Here is a 13,350-nt window from a genome sequence, read left to right as displayed (position 1 = left end):
AACGGCTCACGCGATACAGAGCATAGTGTTAGAGTTATTGGACAACGACCAAGTTGCAAGCAAAATGCATCCACTATTTACACGGAAGATTTACAGACTTTGATATTCTTGCCGAATACGGCCCAAGTTCGACAAGAATAGATACTCCGTGGATATCAAGCTTTAAATCTACATATATAAAAATAAAAAGGAAAAGGAAAAACATGGGTTCCGCTATCGCACAGTTTAATCTCAGTAGAGATAAAAAGAAAAGAAATTTCCTTCATCAAACACAGGATCATACTATCGATAGTCCGTGGAGGTCCCCGCATCATGAACCGAAGTCGAGAATCAATTGTAGGTCGAGTGATTCTGGGTAGTGGGAGCCCTTCGATCCGGACCTCATATTCGACTATGCGAGCTTTGTCTCGCCTGTGGAGTTAGCGTACCACCAACAGGTATCATTTTGGAGTTGTGGATATCATCAGAGGGCCTGACCTATTGATGAATAGAAGAATTTTATTCAATCTTAAGTTGAAGTGCGGCGATGCAGATTACCAAAGAAAGACAGCCAGTGCCAAAGCAGAAAGGGAAAATGAAGAGATCTTACAATGAAATGAAATTCACAAAGGAGTGAGAGATAATCACCCCATTTTTATGTTCAGTGAGCACCTACAACCTCAATAAGAAAAAGTGGATGAGGGAAAAAGACAAGCTTGGTCAAACTGGAAGTAAGGAAGTGGCTCTGCAAAATGGTGTAGTGAGCCATGATGTCTGGGAGGAGACCACACTGGCAAGTGATGTCGAGAGCCATCTCTGTGGCCGCCATATCGTGAGTATAAACTCTCTCCATGGATGCCTTGATATCTTCGCTAAAAGCCCATGACACCTCAGAGTAAAGGGTTTCCGTGAGTTGTGGGATGCTCCATCCGAGCAAATGGCCATTGGCTACTCGGGGGGTTTCTGGGAGTTAAGAGCAGGAAGAGGAGATCTTAAGGGGATTATCTGGATGAGAGATACATGAGGTGATGAGGAGGGAGAGCAGAAAGCAGAAACGGAAATACAGGGGATGGGTTTAACAATCTTTCTGATTGCCTGATTTCTCTCGATTCTCTCATTTCCTTACGTTTCAAATCATAACCATAATTCATAAGATCAAGCGAGCTATATACAAGATACTCAATATCACCACGCTAGCACCATTCCATTCCAATTCCCCATTCAAACAACAACCACCCCACCCCTAGAACAAAGGCATCTCGGCTGTATTCTCATAATCAATATTCCCCTTCACAGATTCAATACGCTCCGTACAAGTCCCAAAAATCCGATCCCACAGCCTCGTCTGCTTGCCATAGTTATGACTCTTCCGCCAACCCTTCCGGTGATGCAGATCATGGTCCTCGATAACAATCTCCGCATCGAACATCTGCAGCAACCAACCCATCGTGGATGGCACACCCGAATGTATCCGCAGTCCACTGTGGCCAAACACTTCTGCAAACGCAACGTATTCATGACAAATCCACCACTCGTAGAATCCCATCGGCAAACCAAACAGTTTCAAACTGAAGTACGTCATCACCGGCACGCCAACCATATCGAAGAATTCCTGCTCGTGATCCGCGTACGCGGCGAGCAGGGGGGTTCGGGTGTTTGGTCAGGTGGTGGGTCCGGTGATATTTCCATAGATAGCTCACATCGTGCATCAGTCGGTGGTACCAGTAGAACCAGAAGTCGAGGACAATGCCGTATAGTCCTATTTCGAGAGGTAGCCACATCCACGACATCTGGGAGGGTCTCTGGGATTGGTTGTAAGAGAGGAAGATTGAGAGGATCATTCGAGATCCTGTTGTCTTGTATAGTGAGGTTACTACTTTGGCGACGCCGACGTCAGGGACGCCATCGCGTGCATGCTTGTCGCCGTCAAGGAATCCATATTTGTGGCCTAGACGCCGAAGGATGTGCACTTGGTAGATCACTGTCGCGTTGAAGACGAAGAAGTAGAAGTTGAACGCGGTGATTGGGCCCATGGTGCGGCCGGTGAATGCCATGTAGGTCTCGTGGAGGAGAAGGGGAATGGCTGAGTAGAAGATAACCCAGCGTTGAAGATACCACTGAGGCATGTATGGCACTTTCTCATCTTTGCTGTGCACTGGTACCTCCTTGTCTCAGGTCGATGGGGTGGGCGTTGAGCGCGTCAAGCAGGTAATGACTGATGTTCCATTCGCTGCGAGGACCTGTGCGCCATGTTGATTGCATAGAATCTTTGGATAGCGGTTTAGAAGCCATGATGGATGCTTGGATTCTGCGGCCACCTATAGCGGCGGCAATTCTGTTTATATCATTCCCATGACGGCGTCGGTAAAGGAGACCATGTGAATAGCGATGTGTCAACTTCCCTATATGGATCAGTTTACCCCAACAGAACCTATACGTCGAATGGGCAGAAGATGGTAGAGACTATGCTAATTTGGCGAGGATCGACGTTTGCATGTGAATACTCCGCAAAATTGGGCGTTGGTAGGGGTGACTAAACCTCGCCTGGACATTAAAAATGGAGTTTGTGGGGTTCATCATTGAAACTAAAAGGGGAACCTTTGCGATCTGATGTGTGAAGATTGATCTTTGCCAAATGGGCGAGAAAGACGTGGGCCAAGATGTTAAGTCGACACCGTGCGCTCGGCTTGAGCCTCGGTATTGCAGCATTTGACAGCAAATAGTGGAGCTCCAATGAATTTCGATTGGCTCTGCACCTTTTTTTTATCATTGTTAGGTCCTCTACTAAGGCTTTTAGGCGTGAAGTCATGGATCTGCGATGTAACGCGGGCACGAGGCTGGGGAAATCCCGGGAAAAAAAGGATCGACTAGTGGTTGATCGTATAATGAACGTCGGCAGATAAAATAGACGGCTCTTTACCTGTTCAGTGTTCCTGAAGTCGATGGACTATGTGTGCAGAGGCTCGTTCTCCTGTTTTAGTGTCTGTGGCTGTTGACCTGATACACTATCGCTATGGCTCCATTGACACCTAGGTATTTACCTCAGTTGTAACTCTCATTGGGCTGTATCATTGAAAATTGCATTTTGCAGGATCATCTCGATCCAAACTATTGACGCAGTCATATAGAGGCCACAGATCTAACTATAAGTCTAGGCGTTCGCTGCGACCGGCGCAGAAGTAGCCTCGGGGCTCACAGGAGGCGGGGTAGGAGCAGTGGCATCAGCCTTGAGCGCAGGCTTCTCAAAGCTCTTCATGGGGAAGTATCCCCAGCGATCGAACATGGCGCGATCCTCATCCCAGCCATTGCAGTCCGTGGTGAGCATCTTCTCGCCGGTGAAGACAGCGTTGGCGCCTGCTTGGAAACAGGCAACCTGCTGCTCTTCGGAGAGCGCGATGCGACCGGCGGCCAAGCGGACGATGGTACTGGGCATGACTATACGGGCGGTAGCGACAGTGCGGAGCAAGCGATCGAAGGGGATCATCTTGCGGTCACCGAGAGGAGTACCGGGGATGGGAACGAGGGCATTGACGGGGAAGGATTCGGGATGGGCGGGCAGGCTTGAAACTGTGTGCAGGAGACCAATGCGGTCGGCGTCACTCTCACCCAGACCGAGGATACCACCAGAGCAGACATTGATGCCGGCATCACGCACGTGTGAGAGCGTCTTCAGGCGCTCGTCGTACGAACGAGTGGTGATGATGGTAGGGTAGAATTCACGCGAGGTATCCAGGTTGTGGTTGTATGCGGTGAGGCCGGCCTCCTTCAGCTCCTTGGCCTGGTGTTCGTCGATCATGCCGAGGGTTACGCAGACCTCCATGTTCATCTCGCGGATTCCAGTGATCATCTGCTTCACGTTCTTGAGACTGGTCTTGCGGCCACGCATGTCGCGCCAAGCCGCGCCCATACAGAACCGAGTGCTGCCATTGGCCTTGGCATTGCGAGCTTTAGTGAGGACCTCGTCGACAGGGCTCATCTTGGTGGCCTTGAGGCCTGTGTTGTGCTTGGATGACTGGGCACAGTACGAACAATCTTCACTACATCCACCGGTCTTGATGTTCATCAGAGTGCACATCTGGATAGCCGAGGGATCATGAAAGCGGCGGTGAACAGCAGCCTAGAGCGGGGTCAGTTCAGCTGAAGGTCGACATTAGGCCATGTGGTGAATTTGACTTACTGCCGCGTACGTGAGTTGACTCAATGGGGTCTCATAGATCTGCTTGACTTCATCCCGAGTCCAGGTGGTTCGGGGAGCGGTAGCACCCGTAGCATCGGTTAGGGTGATGGGGATGCTGCTCAACGAAGCAGCACTGGGGGGAGCCCTGGACAGTGCCGTAGGACCGTACCAATGTTCGGGACAATGATCGAATTGGTAGCGACATGGTGATGGGGTGAGGAGAGAAGAGGAGAGGAGAATACCGGAGTATAACAAGATGACAGGAGAGGGGCAGGGCCCCCGGAGTGATTCACCGGGACAATCGTGTGGAGAATAAATGCAGTCTGCTTATTGGAGTAAGATCCAACAGGGGAAGAAGTTAAATTTGTTAAAATTGGTCATTTCGATTTCTTCATGTGATATGGAGACGGTTGAATACTCCGTTCTCCGTTGAGTCATCCCAACATGTTGATGTTTCCCGGATTGGAATTGACTCGACTCCTATTTGTCCGTAGGATTTCCTTTTTCGGTATATTCCACTTCTTCATATAAGACCACACATATAAGTATAAACATATACTATATTCACTTCAGTCCGGAATTACTTTCTTAATTCAATGATGATCTCGTTTCCCGCGCTAACACGGGCAACTCATTCATTCCCAGCTTGCGTCATTTCTCCAGGGCTAGATATCCACATTCTCTCCCACCAATGACCTGTCGCTTATAGCACATACTATCCACCGGGGCGGCTGGCATCGGTGGGTTAAATACGGCAATGATAGGAGATCAACAATTCTGAGATCAACAGTTCTTCGCTCAACATATTTACTAAATTAGTAACGCAATCTAACATTGGAACAGTCCCTATTTAAATACGATAGACATCAAAATCCGTCCCTATAGGACTTTCCTGCAATTGCACCCCAATCCAACATACACACAATAACCCAAGCCATGGTCCAAGCAAAATAGATAATGGAAGAAAGGAAATCACCGTAAAAAACATCCATCTTAGCTTAAAATCCGTCAGTGACCACCGAATGCCCAATTCGAACTTCAACCGGACCATCGAAGCCTTTTTCATATTCCCTGCCCGGTCGCAAAAATGAGTTGGATCAAATTGAATCTTGAAAAGGCCGTAAATCATCATCGTACATTGTAGGATCAAACCGAAGAAGCATGACCACAAGGTGATTGGTGTGTATACCTCGTCGGCCTCGGTTTGAACAGAGACGGACTTGCGACTTCCTGTAGGGCGTTTTGGGTTGGGCAGAGTGGGATGAAGCACCGTGGGTTTAGCAAGTTCATCACCCTCGACGATCCGACGCTGCTGGATTTCTGTTGGCGCTTTATAGGCCAAATTACTTGTTTGAGCCGGTTCGCTGCACTCGACGATATGCGTGTGCCTCAGATTTGTGATTGTCTCCGGAGCGTCAGGCTCGCCGAGAATATCAAAATGATGTTCTTGGGGGCGATCAAGTCTTTGGCGATGTTCTCGGTGGTTTTTCTGCACGGGGTTCTCCCTCTTATACTTGAATGACTTCACCATGTTCCTCCATCTAGCATAGACAGCATCCTGTTCCCCACTGTGCTGTTGATGGACGAGCAAGAGTGCGAGATCTTTGATCGCGTACTTCAATGGTAGACCACCTGGTCGGGAGCAATAGATGCAGCACTCAAGTAAACATAAAGCTTTCCTTTGTCTATCGCGGGATATCGGAGCGCTGCAGTATTGGCCTTTGAGTGTCTTTCCCAGGCAAGGTATCCTTCCATCTATGGGGATGACACGGTCATCTAGAACACGTTTCAAGGGGGTGCAACTGGTTGGGCACGACATCGAGTGGATATAAAAGAGATAAATATGATTCTGGTCAATGATTGGTAGATGGTTTGTCGGATAAGCGTTGAATGTGCTCTTGAGTTGGAGCAATCTCTTGTTTTATATTGCTAGCGGGATCCAATTCCAGGGCATCTTCCTGTGACGCCACAGCTAGAAGCATAGCCACCTGTGCAATGTAGGCAGCGATGTTCCTAATCAAAGGCGCTTAACAGGGAAGCTGCAGTAGCCGGCGAGGCTGTGTTCCCAAGGTTTGTTGGTTTGGTTATCTGATTTGCTTCGCTTTCGCGCAATGAAGCAAACGATAAAGTATAAGCTGCCTTGGGCGGATATCTGAGTTGCTTTTCAGGCACCATCTGATCTGGTTGGCAAAGATAAGACAACTCTTTCCCAAGGCTGACTCGAGGAACAAAATAAAAGGTACTTTGGCACCAGATAGCGCCAGACCCCTGCTTAGCGTATTCGAAGTTGCAGTACGTTGTATTCTTGATGTAATGGAATGGGGTTAGGGCGATGGTCTGAATTATAGAATCAGAATAGCATATCAGCACAGCCTACATTCTCGCCTGCTCTACATGACGCAAGAAATAGTCACAGATTTCTTAGTCTTGTACATATTTGAGCTATTCACTTACCACGTGACGGGGATACTCAAGGTCAGCATCTCAACTCCCTGCCGTACCCTCTTTCAAGCCTCTTTTCGGGGGAGGGGTCCACGGGTGATGGTTGAATCTGCAGAAGGAATGAATGAAATCCAACTTGCTAATGAATATTCCTCTGGGATGCCGTGTAGTATCTGAATCACGAGCTGGTCTATGAAACCATTGAAAATTGCCATTCAAGCTGTGTTCTAATTACCGCAGACGCAAGTTAAGTGTTGGAGCTATAGCCGTTCTCTCAATATCCAGTCTTTGACTTGTTCCTGGTTTGCCTACCTCGTGGGCCTGTCCTCTATAAGCCAAATGATGCTGCTAGTGCACTCAGAATTCAGAATTCACTTCGAGCGAAAATCCATAAGATAGGAAGTTGCTCCTGTTATTGCCTGGAAGTGGCTCTTCATCGCTGAAGGCACACCTCCGTGTACATTTGCAAAATCTTTATTTAGCCCTTTCTTCCACAATACCCAGAGACTTGTGGCTTCTTAACCTCTGAAGGACAAGAAAGTAATGGAACATCGACTCGCTGTGGAAGGGAGCCAGGATGCGGCCAAAGCAATGACTTGGTTGAAGCCGAGGCAGTCTTGACAGAATGGCGAGTTTATGCCCACTACCTAGTATGTACAAAGTGTTTTGAGGGAAAATCTTTACATTCATTCGTTGACTGATATTGTTAGGCATAACTTAGCTTTTCCGTGCCATTTTCTATCTTTCGCTTTTCCCACCAACTATCACCGCCGGCCTTGGTTAGTTAATGACCTTCCTCCATACATATGCCGTTATGTATGTACCTAAGTAGTAATTCTCGCGGTCTCCTGGTCCGCAGACTACTTCGATGCGCTTGTTCTCCTTATATCTTGTTTCCCATCAATTGACATCGCTAATACAAAGATACAGCTGTGGTGCGCATTCCTAGTCTTCACACAATAATGAGGCTTGAAGCTTGGTGGGCGCAGAAATGGCTTGATATATCATCCCCAGCACTCCAACAGTAGAGTCATCGTAAACTCTCAGCTGTTTATAGAGCACTCTTTGGCCAACGTGGGTAATTCAGGCCAAAATTAAATATGATGAAAAGACGGTTTTTATGATTATGCAGAATCCGACCGAGGCTAAGATTGAAGGTTATTAGCCTCCCCCGCATGTCTTGGGGAATCCCAGCCAAATTGACCAATCCAATTGGCCAAATGCAGACTATGTGGGTAATATTTGGTCTAAGAGTCCCCTTTCTGGTAAATTGCACAAAAGTGCGGAGATCAATTTGTGCCGAGGTCAGCGGCAATCACTGAGATCCCCTCATTTCTATACTTCTGCTGTTAAAGTGTGTACTCCCTGCTTTGGGCTACTTTTACACCAAAATAAGCATTGAGAAGATGAATATAGGTACGTGGCAAAACAATGATTACAATTGACTTCACTCACAACCTTGGAAATTACAGGAACCGCCGCCGCTGCCCTCGTCGGAGGAGCTACAGTCGCAGGATATTTGAATGCCAAGTTTCATATCCAGAAGGATATATCAGGGCTGTTCACGCTGAAGAACGCAGAACGACAATATGCCAATGCCGGTATGTTTGTATACTATTCCTACAATTGCAAATCTTATACTGATCAGCTCTTAGCTAGTCAAAACCAAGGAAATCCATGGTTCGTCCTAGTGCAGACCGTGAAGCGATACCCCGACATGATCTGTGTCTGGACTCGCGAGAGATCATACACCTACCGAGAAATCCAGGACCAAGCCTGCCAATATGCTCATTTCTTCCTATCACATGGTGTGAAGAAAGGTGACCTTGTTGCCCTTTACCTCCAGAACAGCAACGAGTACCTCGTTGCATGGGTCGCACTCTGGAGCATTGGCTGTGCCCCCGCCGCCATAAATTACAACCTCACAAGCGACGCATTACTGCACTGCCTGAAGATCAGCGACGCGACCATTCTCCTCGTCGACGAAAATGCCGACTGTCGCGCCCGTGTCGAAGAAAGCCATGACGCTATCACGGGCAATCTGGGAATGAAGCCAATGACACTAGATAGCGCCTTAAAGGCGCATATCCGAACATTCCCAACCACCCTCCCACCCAAGGAACTGAGCAAGCATGTGGCCGGGGACTTCCCCGCAATTCTTCTATACACCTCTGGCACCACAGGTATGCCCAAGGGCTGTGCGTTCACAATGTCCAGACTCTATACCACTCTATTCGTCCGCCGTGCCATGATGGGAGACACGCCGGGCCCAGCCGGTGATCGCTGGTACAGCTGTATGCCTTTATATCACGGAACGGCGGCTATCACCATAATCTCGTGTCTGGTAATGGGTGTAAGCGTCGCCATTGCGCCCAAGTTCAGCGTTAGTAGATTCTGGACAGATGTCCGCGACTCGGAGTCGACCATCTTCGTGTATGTTGGAGAGACTGCACGGTATTTGCTCGCACCGCCTCCGTCGCCTCTAGATCGAAACCATAAGGTACGCTGTATGTACGGTAACGGTCTCCGTCCGGATATCTGGGAGCGGTTCCGTGAACGGTTTGGTGTTGCTGAAGTTGGGGAGTTCTTTAATAGCACAGAAGGTGTCTTTGGTCTCTTCAACTACAACCGCGGTCCTTTCACGGCTGGAAGTGTTGGTCATCACGGTTTGATCATGCGTGGTATACTGCATAATGTCTTCGTCCCTGTTGCCATTGATCCAGAAACTGGAGATATTCTGCGGGATCCCAAGACTGGCTTTGCGGTTCGCTCGCCTTATGAGCAGGGAGGTGAAATTATCGTCAACGTTCCCGGCGAAGAAGCTTTCCAGGGTTACTGGCACAATGACGAGGCGACCAATAAGAAATTTTTGCGCGATGTCTTCAAGAAAGGAGATCTCTATTATCGATCTGGAGATGCTCTGCGCCGGCAGAGCGATGGCCGGTGGTACTTCCTCGACCGACTTGGGGATACTTTCCGGTGGAAGAGTGAGAATGTGTAAGTTGCTGATATGCGCCGGAAATTCTGGGAGCAAATTTGTTAATAATGTCAACGCAACAGAGCAACCGCCGAGGTTTCAGAGGTCCTAGGCCAGTTCCCTGGCATCACCGAAGCCAACGTCTACGGGGTTCGTCTCCCCAATCACGAGGGACGCGCCGGGTGTGCAGCGATTCAAATTAGCCCAGATGCGCGTCAGACATTTGACTACACGGAGCTTGCGAGATTCGTACGCTCCAAGCTGCCCAAATATGCTGTTCCATTGTTCCTTCGCATCGTCGAGAATCCTACTCACATCCACAACCATAAGCAGAACAAGGTGCCACTTCGTGATGAGGGTGTTGATACTACCTTGATTGGGACTAAAGCCCCTGAGGGTAAAGACGACCACTTTTTGTGGATTGCACCTGGTGCGGAGAGTTATTCGCCGTATGGGCAGAAAGAGTGGGAGCAATTGTCGAGTGGGAGTGTTCGGCTGTGAGCTGCGTCATTATGCAGGTTATTATGTTCTTATATTAGATGCCTGCCACACGACTCCGTTATAACCAGACATCGAAATCGTCAGGATTCCAATTCATCATGATCTTCCTATTTCATGATATCTACCTATATGTTCAACCAAGCGAGTTTCCTACCTAGGTACTTTGGAGCCTGAGTAAGCTCCACAATCACTCTCCTCGGCTCTTGGTATAGATGTGGGGTCGTCGCGCCTTCCAGAAACCTTGGAACCTTGGAAGGTAATTTTAATAACCTAATGAGGCATATGCTGGGAAGGAACGAGGAGGAGTACATGGTACGGAGTAGGAAGTGGAAGGTACCTAGGTAGGTATGGAACTCACAATAGTCTCAATCAGATCGGCCATTGACCACGAATTGTGGACAGCTCCTCCGACGTACTATGCCTGGGACATAGTGTCGGCATTCGCAAATTGTTTGATTAGTTTCCTGTTAATGGTAAGACCTAGAACCACATATTGTGTGCACAACGTAGTCGACGATTGGATTCTGCTTCCTGTTCACAGAGCCATAAGATCTCCATCACGGGAATAGGGAATAGGGAATATCATAGTGGACACTAGTCGGGAACGATGACATGCCATTGTCGCTGCCAATCGCATCTGCAACAACTCCGTCCAGCCTTGGAAGTAAATGTCCGGCCGCGGGGGAATCCTGCCCCGGGGCCTTTCTGACTACTAAGTAATCAACCGCTGTCGTTACTTCTGTGTCTTGCCTGAAACACTCATACCAGGACCACATCCAGTAAATGCTTAGCCATGTGACGCATCTTCTGCAAAGCACTACCATGACACTCGGGTACTACATAATATGGTGGCTACCCTGAATTTTCTTATTATCAGATACCGTAGTCCAAGCCAAGGGTATATATCTTCTAGTCGAAGGTTATTTCAACAGTTCGTCTCTCTAAGCCTGCTGTCCTACATACGAATAATTAAATGAGGCCTTGGCGAGAACGCCTTCTATCTGTGTTGTATAGTAGAGACGTAGAGATACCTTTAGAAGAAAAAGACATGCTTGGGGATATTCGGCCTGGCTGCAACATTCCCCCGAGTGTCCATCCGACTGTATTGATCAGGAACACGCTACGTTTCTTCTTTACAGTTCATGCTATCAAAGACTCCGTGGCAACGGCCTCTTCGGCGGAAACACTCATGGGCGAACATAGGGAGCGGTGGGATCGATGGGATGATGGTGAAACCCCTGTTATGAGACTATGAAAATCTAGACATCATACCTGTGTACCTTGATTCAAAATCTTACGGTGATCTGAAAGTGATCTGAAAGCGACCTGAAAGTGTTGAGGGTCACTTAAAGACGACTCGCTCAAAATTGAGCTCTAATTGATCAGACTTTTGCAAAAGCATATGTAGTCTATGGATGTAATTCTCTCTAGCCGGATGAGATAAAGAGGAGAGCACAAGTGAAAGCAGGTTCTTCAAGGAAGAACCGAACGAAAATTAAAAACGCAGGAAAGCTCGCTTCGTATCAAATTCATCATTTGAACCGCCGACGCCAAAGAGTATTGGGTCAGACCAGCCAACATCTTGGCATTTATTTCTTGAGCAGGCCCAAGAGGTTGATGCTCTTGGGGCGCTCAATGGGCATGCCAAGAACGCGATCCCAGATCAGCTGGGACAGGGGGCCAAGAGCACGGCTGACACCGAAAGCAACGGTGTAGTAAAGAGGCTGTTGGAAACCATAGTGGTGGAAGAGGACACCGCTGGCCGCGTCGACGTTGGGGTATGGGTTCTTGGTCTGTAGAAAAGTAAAAGTCATTAGCTGAGAAAGCGGTCTGCGATGTTAGGATACGTACCTTTCCATGCTCAGTAAGCACACCCGGTGCGATCTCGGAGTTCTTCTTGACCAACTGGAATACCGGGTTGGCCAAAACATCGGGACGGGTGGCGGCAAAGTCCATCAGAGCCTCGAAACGAGGGTCGGGTTTGCGCAGAACACCGTGACCATACCCAGGAACCACACGACCCGACTTGAGGGTCTCCCAGAGATATGTGCGGACATCCTCATCTGTGAATTTGGTTCCGATCTTTTCCTGCATGGCATTCACCCAGCGGAGAACCTCCTGGGCCGCCAGGCCGTGGAGTGGGCCAGCCAGGCCCAGGAGACCAGCGCTGTAGCTCAGGAAGGGATCGCTCAAGGCACTCCCCACGAGGTGGGTCGCATGGGCAGACACGTTACCACCTTCATGGTCACCGTGCAGAGCAAGGTAAAGACGAAGCAGATCGTGGAAGTCAGCATGCTCGGAGCCACCCTTGCCCAGCAGCTCTGCGAAATTGTGCGACCAATCCTGAGCGGCGTCAAGCTTCTGGGTACCAACGACATCAATTTCATTAGGGCGGAAGACAAGTGCTGCCACACGAGGGATCTTGGCAAGGAGGGAGATGCTGTCGTCAAAGGTTGGCTCCCAGTAGTCGGCCTTGTTGATGCCGTTCTCGTAGGCCTTGGCGAACTTGGATTCGGTATTGAGCGCTGCTACAGCAATTGACAACTGGGTCATAGGATGCATTGAAGCAGGGAAAGACTTGATCAGGTCCAGAATGTGGGTGGGAAGTTCGGACTTCTCAGCCAGCTCGCGCGAAAAGGCACGAACCTGCCCGGTGGAGGGCACCTGACCTGTCAGCAACAGCCAGAACATGGCCTCGGGTAGCATTTCTGTGCCAGTGGTGCCCTTGGGCAGTTCCTTTTGGCAGTCCTTGATTGTCTTGCCGTGGAAGCGAATTCCCTCGTCCGCGTCCAGGACGGAGCCCTCCCAGAGCATGGCCTTGAGACCACGCATACCACCAATGACATTTCCGACCTTCACATCACCGATAACATCATCACCCTGTGCCTTGACCTTCTTAAGAAGCTCCCGCTTGGCCGGGATGACCTCCTTCAGGGTGGTCTTCAGGTCGGGCTCGGCGGTCGCATAGTGACGTGCCGAGAGGACAGGTCGTGCTGCCTAGGAAGAATTAGAGAACCCCACTTTCTGGACAATAAGAGGAATCACCGTTTGAACTCACCTGGGCAAGCTTAGAGACATGACGAGTTGATCTCCAGCTGAGGGCCATTTTGTGTTGTGTTGATGATGGAGTCCGGGGGTGGATTTGCGGGGGCGGAGTTGAATTGCGGGGATGAAAGGAGACAAACAGCAATTGAGTGAATCTCGTGGAATTGACGATGATAAATCTATCTTAAAAAAAAATTAGAAAGAAGATTCGGACTCAAATGATCAACTT

General features: G+C 49.0%; 4 protein-coding genes across 4 annotated transcripts; 1 reads left to right on the top strand and 3 right to left on the bottom strand.

The window, feature by feature from the left end:
* Nucleotides 1-1,222: 1,222 nt before the first annotated feature.
* Nucleotides 1,223-2,271, bottom strand: N7519_008322 (sterol desaturase family protein; the record flags this gene model as incomplete). The annotated part of the gene is made up of 3 exons (XM_057295098.1): nucleotides 1,223-1,591; nucleotides 1,680-2,062; nucleotides 2,142-2,271. The coding sequence occupies 3 exons, from the start codon at nucleotides 2,269-2,271 to the stop codon at nucleotides 1,223-1,225; spliced, it is 882 nt and encodes a 293-aa protein (XP_057142980.1).
* An 859-nt stretch (nucleotides 2,272-3,130) lies between these two features.
* Nucleotides 3,131-4,361, bottom strand: N7519_008321 (biotin synthase; the record flags this gene model as incomplete). Its single annotated transcript, XM_057295097.1, has 3 exons — nucleotides 3,131-4,096; nucleotides 4,157-4,289; nucleotides 4,321-4,361. 3 exons carry the CDS (start codon nucleotides 4,359-4,361, stop codon nucleotides 3,131-3,133), a joined length of 1,140 nt encoding a protein of 379 aa, XP_057142979.1.
* A 3,643-nt stretch (nucleotides 4,362-8,004) lies between these two features.
* N7519_008320 (putative very-long-chain acyl-CoA synthetase family protein (CefD1)) lies at nucleotides 8,005-10,076 on the top strand (the record flags this gene model as incomplete). The annotated part of the gene is made up of 4 exons (XM_057295096.1): nucleotides 8,005-8,014; nucleotides 8,071-8,199; nucleotides 8,254-9,595; nucleotides 9,659-10,076. The coding sequence occupies 4 exons, from the start codon at nucleotides 8,005-8,007 to the stop codon at nucleotides 10,074-10,076; spliced, it is 1,899 nt and encodes a 632-aa protein (XP_057142978.1).
* A 1,589-nt stretch (nucleotides 10,077-11,665) lies between these two features.
* mcsA (putative citrate synthase Cit1) lies at nucleotides 11,666-13,182 on the bottom strand (the record flags this gene model as incomplete). Its single annotated transcript, XM_057295095.1, has 3 exons — nucleotides 11,666-11,869; nucleotides 11,928-13,073; nucleotides 13,135-13,182. The coding sequence occupies 3 exons, from the start codon at nucleotides 13,180-13,182 to the stop codon at nucleotides 11,666-11,668; spliced, it is 1,398 nt and encodes a 465-aa protein (XP_057142977.1).
* Between the last annotated feature and the right edge of the window lie 168 nt (nucleotides 13,183-13,350).

The sequence above is a fragment of the Penicillium mononematosum genome (assembly GCF_028829835.1).
Source record: "Penicillium mononematosum strain IBT 11891 chromosome Unknown utg000005l:1.0-9366267.0:1.0-9372171.0, whole genome shotgun sequence".
Classification (NCBI taxonomy): domain Eukaryota; kingdom Fungi; phylum Ascomycota; class Eurotiomycetes; order Eurotiales; family Aspergillaceae; genus Penicillium; species Penicillium mononematosum.
This window is presented reverse-complemented; position numbering and strand designations above follow the sequence as displayed.